Source organism: Volvox carteri (assembly GCF_000143455.1).
Source record: "Volvox carteri f. nagariensis unplaced genomic scaffold VOLCAscaffold_1, whole genome shotgun sequence".
NCBI classification, from domain to species: Eukaryota; Viridiplantae; Chlorophyta; class Chlorophyceae; order Chlamydomonadales; family Volvocaceae; genus Volvox; species Volvox carteri.
This window is the reverse complement of record NW_003307545.1, coordinates 2,474,555-2,484,852: the sequence shown is the minus strand read 5'-3', so window position 1 is coordinate 2,484,852 and position 10,298 is coordinate 2,474,555. Positions and strand designations below refer to the sequence as shown.

General features: G+C 54.3%; 1 protein-coding gene across 1 annotated transcript in view; it reads left to right on the top strand.

The window, feature by feature from the left end:
* The window catches only part of ssgA (pherophorin-like ECM-glycoprotein SSG185), a 6,178-nt gene extending 2,471 nt beyond the window's left edge, over nt 1-3,707 (top strand). The window contains exons 7-8 of the mRNA XM_002946080.1: nt 660-853; nt 2,380-3,707. Coding sequence (XP_002946126.1) covers nt 660-853; nt 2,380-2,654 — 469 coding nt within the window. The 3' untranslated portion in view covers nt 2,655-3,707. The remainder of the gene's footprint in view (nt 1-659; nt 854-2,379) is intronic.
* Nucleotides 3,708-10,298: the final 6,591 nt, after the last annotated feature.

Below are 10,298 nucleotides of genomic sequence, written 5' to 3'. Positions count from 1 at the left end.
TTCAACTGTCAAAACGCTACACCAGTACGAAGGATACACAACTGCCGTATCATGGGCAAAGTATTTGTCTTCAGGTCCATATGTGGTTTCGATACGTCGCTTAGTGCTTGACTATGCTATGCATGTTTAGCTGCGCAGTGTCGTGCTGTGCTACATTCAGTCATCCAGCGCTGCACAGTGTTGTGCATGATTGACAAAAATACCCCCTCGGCCATGCGCACCTTGCCCCGTCCAGCCCACGTCTACTTCCTTCAGATGTTCTGTGTACACCAACCCCCTGCTCGATCACAGAAATATCACAGCACGAACTGGACTGTTCCTTGCTTTCAGCATGTGCGCGCGCGCGCCTGTGTGTGCATATGTGTATATGTGTGTCGAAATGTGGCGGCAATATCGCTTTTTCTCTATTCCGAGGGAACAGCATCTGCCAAGGAGCACCCCTGTGTCTCATTTTCGCAAGTGTCCTTGTAACCCGTCCCAACCCAAACCCACTCCGCGTCCCCTCATGGACCCCCCCCCACGCGCCATGGGCCCCTGGCCACATCCTGATACAACCAAAGCTTGCCCTCTTGAGGTGCTATATGACCTGCTTTTCACTGACCCCCTACAACCCCAAAACTCACATCCTACGCGCCCTCCTCTTTTTCCCCCGCGCCCAGGTGCGTGTCCCGGTCCCCTTCCAGCTACCCATGGCGCGTGACCGTCGCCAACGTTTCCGCGGTCACCATCTCTGGCGGCGCTGGCGAGCGCGTGTGCCTGAAGATTTCGGTCGACAACGCGGCCGCTGCCACCTGCAACAACGGCCTGGGCGGGTGCTGCTCGGATGGACTGGAGAAGGTCGAGCTCTTTGCTAGTGAGTACCTCAGCGTTGCGGCGGCAATTTGTGTGAATGTGTGTTTGTGTGTGTGTGGGGGGGGGGAATGGGGGGTGGGGGTGTAATGGCGGCGCGGGAGATTGGGATCACGGGACTGACACTACCATCAGATGGCTTTGGGGGAGAGGATGGGATTTTCGGGTGAACTGGAACAAGGATGTGTGTGTGTGTGTATGTGTGTATGTGTGTTGTTCATGCTGCTCTAGCAGCTGCGGAAACAGCTCCTGGGTGATGGGTGGCTTCCTAGGCACTACAGCTACGGGCTATGGCGAGCCCGTCATAGCAGCCTGCTGGGAAGCCGATGTGGTGCGTAACGTTGGTCGCTTAGGAGGGGTCGTGGAGGGGTCGTGGAGGGGTCGTGGAGGGGTCGTGGAAGTATCGATGTTGCGTTTGCGGTGACCCAGCGTGAAGAATAACAAATGCCAACAGTGTCGGAGTGTTATCAGGTGCAAAGTCCTCCGCAGTGCTGATGCCTCCTCTTCAGCAGCAGCCTGCCCTACGCGATTACACGGTGGTTGAAGTGGTTGCTGGTTGGCGCCGCCAGCATTATATTTTAACCACGTCAGGGCCTGATGCGCCGTGGGTTTAGGAAGCAGCTTCTCGCCTGAAGGGAGGGGGAGACGGGTTCTGGGTTGGTTTGGTTCTGGTGCCCGCTAGGGTGAGAATTGCTGAAGGGCTGACGTGTACCAGGTCATATGTACCCTAGTGGCGCGAAGTAAACAGACGAGCTAGGGAACATAACAATAACAACAGCAAATACAATAAGCTTTAAAACGATCTATTGATATGCGCTGCATGTGCGTGCGTATGTATGTGTGTATACGGCGATGCGAGTACGGCATCTTTCCATACTCTGGTCTTTAATCTCACCCCTGAAACACACCACCTTCGTTTGCGCGTGCATCCATGCGTGTGTGGTGTGGGCTGGCGTGGCCTAGTAAGTGGAAATGATTTCAAAGCCAAAACAAGCTACCGGGATAGCATCAGTCTCTTCAATCATTCACCCGGTCTCCGCGTGTGGCGCTTGGGGGTATGTTCCCACTGCCGCCACTGTCACCTGCTGAGCTGTCGGCATGTCGTAATAACGCCTCTGCACGCCAGCCCGTGGTATCGTTTTCCGGGATCCCGCTGTCGGGTCTAAGAATGGCTTCCGTTGCTGGCGCTGCTCGCTCGAACGCGAGACCAAGTTAACTTTTACTCCTGGAGCAGAAGGTTTAGTAAAACAAGCTATTGCTGAATATTTAGAAGAATTCAAATCAAGTGCTAAAGCTGCTTAATTAGTAATAATTTATATAATTTGGTGTCCACAACATACATAGCTGCCGGTTGCAACCACATCTACACCCACATATGTCTGTGCGCGTGCGTGTTGCACCTTGGGCTGCTTATGTGCTACCCTACGAATGTATTAACCTAGAGCCCCATTTACATGTGCTCAACCATGCCTACCAACACAACACCAACACATTTCCCCTTCGCACCCGTTCTCTGTTCGAACCCCACAGACGGCAAGTGCAAGGGCTCCATTTTGCCGTTCACTCTGTCCAACACCGCGGAGATTAGGTCGTCATTCTCCTGGGACTCCACTCGCCCAGTCCTCAAATTCACCCGCCTGGGCCTCACCTATGCTCAAGGTGTCGCCGGCGGCAGCCTCTGCTTCAACATCAAGGGTGCCGGCTGTACCAAGTTTGCAGATCTCTGTCCTGGCCGCGGCTGCACCGTCGCGGTATTCAACAACCCCGACAACACATGTTGCCCGCGGGTCGGCACCATCGCGTAAAGCGTTTCGCATGACGATGCAAAAAAAAGGGTGGTGCAGCGCAACACCCCCCCGTGGGTGTGTGGGTGTGTGTGCCCGCGCAAGAAGATTGTGCGTGAGTGGATGTGCGCGGATGTGGGGGGGAAAACCGCCAGTCCCTTTCTTATATGCTGCTACACATGACTGAGGTTGCTGCCGGGGAGGCGGAGGAGGCTTGTGGGTGTGGCGTCGGCGTCGATGCCAAGTCACCGCTGTGCCACTGCTGCGGCGGGCTTGGATAGCAGCAGCAGCGGCGCAGCAGCAGCAGCATCCGCAGCATCAGCAGCATAGGGACGCATGCATGCCTTTAGCCGGAATGGGAGGGCTGCGTGCTGCTTTTGCAACCGCAGGGGTGAAAGTAGGTAGTCCTGCATAAATGATTAAGCACTGGTCAAATGTCGCTGAGATGAACATAACACGATTATATATGATATGATGCGCGACATGATTGTTGGATGCGGCCAGTACTTTTTTCCGCTGCGCAGGTGTCAGTGTTGCACTTGGGTTTGATCCAGTTACGGGCCTCTCGGCGTCTACCAAACGCAAATTGTCGTTAATTGATATTCTCTTGCTTTTTGCGCATCTCGTCAAGTGAGGGCAGCGTCCCCCTCCTGTGCTGCTGCACTTGACGTGGCTGTTGGAATGTTCCGTGCATGGCCGCTGGCCCGAACCATTTGTAGTTGAGTGACTACTGCGCTAACATTCAGTTATTTCGTAATAATCACCATCATAATTATCATCATCGCTACCTGCCTATGGCCGGGAAGTTGAGCAGGTTTTAACGTTTTACGTTCAATCCCGATGGCCCACGTCACGTGTAGCAGGCCTTTGCGTTCCCGCTCTCTTGTAACTTATTTCTCATAGATATCAAATTTGGCTCATCTTTGCAGTGGAGTATTCCTACAAATAGAGGTGCATCTGCCAGATTTGGCAAATAGAGGTGCATCTGCCAGATTTGGCCGGTGGGGGGACCTTATTAACCGTCGTTAACCAGGATCCTAACTAAGGCATGCCATTATAAATTATATCTTGCGGCTTCTTTTTTGTCCATGCTTGACACTTGAACATGCGCATGATCTTTGAACACACGAAAGGAAAAACTGGCGCAAGAATGAGAAGAACTTCTGCAACAAATGCATGAAATGAAGGTGTTTTGCATGCAGCTGTGGCACGCCTTTCTACCATCGCCATATGATACTCCAGCAGCCCATTCCCACTGGGAATTTCCCAGGAAGGGCGCATCCACAATAGCTTACTTTATCCAAAAATTCCCAAGTACCTCAACGCATCGTTATTTGGACGTCGTGCCAATATATTGATACCATAACAGCCGCTCACCAGAAGCCGAAACGCCACTTGCGTAACAAAGCTGCGGGCGTTTCTGAAGTGTAGCGCCCCGTGAATAACCGTGATCCCATAATCCTCGACTGCTTTTCGAGGAGAAGTGAATTTTAATAATGTTCTTAAGGAAAACTGTTTGAGCTTCGCTAAACCGTTGGGAATGGCTTCCTACTTTGCCGCTCGTGCCCTAATTAAGGTGGACAACGCATCCAAGAACAATTGTCGTTCAGCCTGAAGCTCTGAAGCACCCGGTCGGCAGTTGAGAAGTGCCTAGGAAACACTCCCATTACACCATGCAAGCTGCTTTGCGGCGTGGCGTGGCACGCCCGCCGCAGCGTCTTGCAGACGCAATTGCGCGCCCCGAAACCGATTTTGCATGGATTTGCCATATTCGCGTCTTCACACCCTTCCCCCTTCCCTCTCTACCGCCCCAATAATCTTAAGCGGCGCACACAATTCAAATGCTACATGATACATCCTGTTGAGTCTGGGAAACGTTTAAAACTGTAACGTCCGAAAGATTGCTACCAAAGGAAGCGTCCTAATGTAGCAGGGCGAGACTCTAGGACAGTCACATGCTTCGGCACTTCCGTAGAACTTCCCCCAACCGCTGCACAACCTGTTTACTGAGGGATACGCCGGCTCGGTGAGTCAAGGAGAAGTTAGTCGCGGCGGGCCGCGGTAGGGATGCATACTTTCAAGGGTTGTGAACCAAAGGGGCGCGTTCATGGGTCGAAATAACGGCGGTAACGGGAGCGAGCGAGATTTGCAGCGGCGCAGTGCACCCAACCGTGGCGTATTTGCTATGTTCCACAGCCGTTCAAGTATTTGGAAGGGAATGTTATGCTCTAGGTTTTCGGTGCGTAGTCCGTACCCCCTTGGCGACAGGTCCCTGGCAGGAACGATTTTCCCGTTAGGGTGTATGCGGGCTCGAATAACTGTAAAATGTAAATTGTTCCGTTGGTTACTTCGACAAGAAGATTTGATTTCTGTCTGTGCGGCAGCAGCTACTGAGCTGAAAGGTAGCACAGTTTTGGCGGGCGCTTCGACTTTGCACACCGTAACGAGTTATCGTTACGGATGTCCGACGCGGCGGAAACAGAGCAGTTAGAGCAAAGTCTGACTTGGAAAACGTGCTGCTTTAAGAAAACTAAGGATCTTACGGAGCAAAATCTTAATGCGTAATTACGTTACTCGTTATGAAGCAAGCGCTTCCATGATGCCCACATCGACGTAGCCAATTGCACCCGAAATGTGGTGACCACGCACGTTTAGATTTGCAAGTGTAATTAAGATATCCTAATTTTATTTGAGATACCAATATTAAAGGAGAGGCAGGAGATCTAAATTGAAAGACGCCATAACACCGGGTTTCAGATATGCAACGACTTTAGCAACGGCGCAGTCAGAGTTTAATTTATGGTGAATCTAGGTTGAATAGTCGACGTGATAAGCTCCCAGCCATGGTGAGCCTTACATTTGACAACCGTGCCTTCACAAATCTGAACAAAGCTTTCATCGCGAATCACTTTACGCCGGCTTGCAAGATCATCCTCCAAAATATCAAGTCTATGATAAGGTTTTCAATATCAAGCTGCAGTTTTGTCAGATGTAATACTGTTTGCCTGCATACGCAGGCATCCAGGCAGATAGCGACGCGCCGAGACGCAAGCAGGAAGGCAGACGGGTACCAACCCCAGGCGGCTCCGCCCCTATCTGCAGTAAAGCCTGTGCCCCGAGTAATGGTAGAATTGTTTTGAGTTTGTTTCAATCTTAGTTTCCTTGTACAATCCTTGCCTTAGCGTGAAGCGTTTCAACCGCCGGCCTTCAAAGCCATACTTAGTAAAGGAATCTATGCGAGATAACCAGATAAAAATCATTAGAACTTCGATATAATTAAAAGGATTTCGTGATCGGGGTCGCGGGCGTTAACATTACCAGCTGTGGAGGACCAGCAAGCGCAGAAACAGCTCGAGACTTGGTTAAGTAAGTATGCACGTGATGTATTCACGCGGCATTGCTTGATTGTTTGATGTTGCGCAATTGGTCAACATCTTAGCATTTCAGCTGGAGAGGGTAGCTGGCAGAAGCTTATCGTGTCGCGGTTCTTTCCGTGAGCAATGGTGCTATTTGTAAATTGGCTTGTGACAATAGCGGGTCGGCAATCGTTGGCTGGCAGGCTTTGACGGCGACACAGCGAAGCAGTCCGGCTCTGAGAATCTCCAAAATGTTACAGGCACACTTTCATATACAAGAGAGAGAGATAATGAGCTATTTGCGCTCATATATTGACTTCCAATTGCCTAAGTTGATTGCAGGCGCTCCAGAACCATGTTCCGTAAAGGACGACAGACGACCGACTGGACCTCTACTGGACAGGAGGTTGACAGCGCGGTCAGGATGCGGCAGAGAGTCGGGCATAGGATACGGATGGGAACGAATAGGATAAAAATGTGGGGCCCCACCCAGGACAAAAGATGGCAGGGGGCCCAGGATGGCGGCAAATGTGGAGGGTCGATGCCAACCCACCAAGGATGAGGATGGCGGAGGAGGGGGATGCAGTCACCAGGATGCGAGGTGTTGACTCGAGGATAGAAAATGGGGGTCACCCAGGATGTGAGGATGGGGCACCGCTCTGCACCTCTCCGACTGCACCCCTCCGACTGCACCCCACCGACTGCACCCCACCGACGTCATCGCTCCGAAAGAGCCCAAACTCATGCACACAAGCGCACGGATGACAACAGCACTTTAACGTCAAGCGGTACTAACTCTTTTACGCAAAGAAAGAAATAGTAAAATAATCGGACTTACCGCATGCATTCAAATCCTCCTCGCGACCGGTTATTTCCTTCGCTACGGCTGTCGTCGGGAACGGCCTAGCACGTGTCTTGGGCTGCGTCTAGCTTCATATGTTGCAAAATATAAATGTAAATGTTTGCTTTAGGATGAGGCGCAATTTCTCAGCGGCCCAAGGACTCTCAGGAATTTCTCCATCCACGGCTCGATCCACGGCTTGGGGGCAAAAGCGTCAAACGTTATCCAGCAAGCCTCGACCTAGTTCACTTTCTACTCGGAAGCGCTTCTTTGTGAAGCACTGCGCTACTCCTCCAGTGGTGCCCCGATTACTAACGTCTACAAGTACCTACCCGTTTCGCACCTTACCTTTGCATGTTGATTAAGTGCTCGTCCTGTAGTGCAGTACGGCAAGTGCGGCGCAGGGAGGCGCAGACCAGAACTGGCCAGAGGACAGGGACTGATACTGTAGTTCGTTACAAAGATTAGCGGAGAACAAAGCGCTAAATCCAGACAACACAAGTTCGCCAGTCAACCGTGCAAGCAAGTGCAAGTCAGAACGTCGTTTGTTGGGGAATAGGGATGTCAAAAATAACAATATACAATACATATGGACTCAGTTTAATAAGGAAGGAAATCAGTGAACACAGCGTTACTGGCACATCGGGCGTCAGTAACAGCGAAGAGATGGCCGAGCGGGATGAAGTGCGCGGCGGAGTCGGAGAAGGTCCGGAGGAGAACGAAGTAATGGCTATGACGAAGGCGATAAGAATGGCACGCGACGGAAACACTCAGAAGGGGACGTTGTGATTATCACCGGACTGCGCTCCTTATCCCGCGTTGTCTGAAAGCAGGCGCAGCCAGCTGCAACTAGGCCTACCCGGTTGCGTGTAAGAGGGAAAGGGGTGTCCCGGAACCGGCCGCAAAGGCTTGGCAGCTACGCATATTTTGCTGGGGAATGGGGTGATCCGGCTAGGAGGGGACGGCGCCGCGGCGGAGAGGTCATTGCTTTGAGGTTGAGCTCAACGTGGTTTATTATCACCACGGGTTACTGCCAGGTGCCCAGCTGGAGCCCACCGAAGCGCCCGGACCGCCTTGCGCTCATCGGGGAGCTACGCCCCGCAAAGGGTAGCAACTAGACTCAGGAAGCCTGCGCAATAACGAGTGCCCACGGCCGGTAGGCTTTACCCGGGTGATGATCTCAGGGAGAGAAACGCCCGCGTTGCGTTGTGCTGATCCGAAAGGCCAGCCCCAGGGTGCGCGGTGAAGTACCCAGGCTGCGTGGCCTTGGGCCGGTAGGCTTAGATGCGTTTAGCTGGAAGGCCAGCACCAGGACTGGGTTGCCTTAGGCCAGTAGCATAAGAAGAGTTTATCCGGAAGGCCAGCCCAGGGGGTATGCTCTCGCGCGGCGAAGCACCCAGGCTGAGTTGCCTTAGGCCGTTAGACTGGGTCGCGTTTGTCCGGAAGGCCAGCCCCAGCGGGTATGCTCTCGGACAGCGAAGCACCCAGGCTGAGTTGCTTTGGGTTGGTAGGTTGCGTGGCGTTTATCCGCAAGGCCAGCACCCGCAAGGTTTTGCTCTCGGACAGCGAAGCACCCAGGCGGAGCTGCCTTGGGCCGGTAGGTTGCGTGGCGTTTATCCGCAAGGCCAGCACCCGCAAGGTTTTGCTCTCGGACAGCGAAGCACCCAGGCGGAGCTGCCTTGGGCCGGTAGTTTGCGTTGTGTTTATTCACAAGGCCAGCCCAGCAGGTTTTGCTCTCGGACAGCGAAGCACCCAGGCGGAGCTGCCTTGGGCCGGTAGGTTGCGTTGCGTTTATCCGCAAGGCCAGCACCCGCAAGGTTTTGCTCTCGGACAGCGAAGCACCCAGGCGGAGCTGCCTTGGGCCGGTAGTTTGCGTTGTGTTATTCACAAGGCCAGCCCAGCAGGTTTTGCTCTCGGACAGCGAAGCACCCAGGCGGAGCTGCCTTGGGCCGGTAGGTTGCGTTGTGTTTATTCACAAGGCCAGCCCAGCAGGTTTTGCTCTCGGACAGCGAAGCACCCAGGCGGAGCTGCCTTGGGCCGGTAGGTTGCGTTGCGTTTATTCACAAGGCCAGCCCAGCAGGTTTTGCTCTCGGACAGCGAAGCACCCAGGCGGAGCTGCCTTGGGCCGGTAGTTTGCGTTGTGTTTATTCACAAGGCCAGCACCCGCAAGGTTTTGCTCTCGGACAGCGAAGCACCCAGGCTGAGTTGCTTTGGGTTGGTAGGTTGCGTGGCGTTTATCCGCAAGGCCAGCACCCGCAAGGTTTTGCTCTCGGACAGCGAAGCACCCAGGCGGAGCTGCCTTGGGCCGGTAGGTTGCGTGGCGTTTATCCGCAAGGCCAGCACCCGCAAGGTTTTGCTCTCGGACAGCGAAGCACCCAGGCGGAGCTGCCTTGGGCCGGTAGTTTGCGTTGTGTTTATTCACAAGGCCAGCCCAGCAGGTTTTGCTCTCGGACAGCGAAGCACCCAGGCGGAGCTGCCTTGGGCCGGTAGGTTGCGTTGCGTTTATCCGCAAGGCCAGCACCCGCAAGGTTTTGCTCTCGGACAGCGAAGCACCCAGGCGGAGCTGCCTTGGGCCGGTAGTTTGCGTTGTGTTATTCACAAGGCCAGCCCAGCAGGTTTTGCTCTCGGACAGCGAAGCACCCAGGCGGAGCTGCCTTGGGCCGGTAGGTTGCGTTGTGTTTATTCACAAGGCCAGCCCAGCAGGTTTTGCTCTCGGACAGCGAAGCACCCAGGCGGAGCTGCCTTGGGCCGGTAGGTTGCGTTGCGTTTATTCACAAGGCCAGCCCAGCAGGTTTTGCTCTCGGACAGCGAAGCACCCAGGCGGAGCTGCCTTGGGCCGGTAGTTTGCGTTGTGTTTATTCACAAGGCCCGCACCAGCAGGTTTTGCTCTCGGACAGCGAAGCACCCAGGCGGAGCTGCCTTGGGCCGGTAGGTTGCGTTGCGTTTATCCGCAAGGCCAGCACCCGCAAGGTTTTGCTCTCGGACAGCGAAGCACCCAGGCGGAGCTGCCTTGGGCCGGTAGGTTGCGTGGCGTTTATCCGCAAGGCCCGCACCAGCAGGTTTGCTCTCGGACAGCGAAGCACCCAGGCGGAGCTGCCTTGGGCCGGTAGTTTGTGTTGCGTTTATCCGCAAGGCCAGCCCCAGGGGGTGTGCTCTCGCGCGGCGAAGCACCCAGGCTGAGTTGCCTTGGGCCAGGAGGATGGGTCGCATGTATCCGGAAGGCCAACCCCAGGGGTTACGCTCTCACGCGGCGAAGTACCCAGGCTGGGTTGCTTTGGGCTGGTAGGTTGTGTTGTGTCCGCCCGGAGGACCAACCCCAGCGGGATTGTTCTCGTGTAGCGGAGCACCCAGACGGAGTGCATGGGGCCAGAAGTGGACGAGGAGGACTTGGAGCCAGAAAGGGGAGATAACTCGGACAGCAGCAATGGATGAGGTGCAGTTGTGGCGGCACGTCGGTGAGGGCGGCAT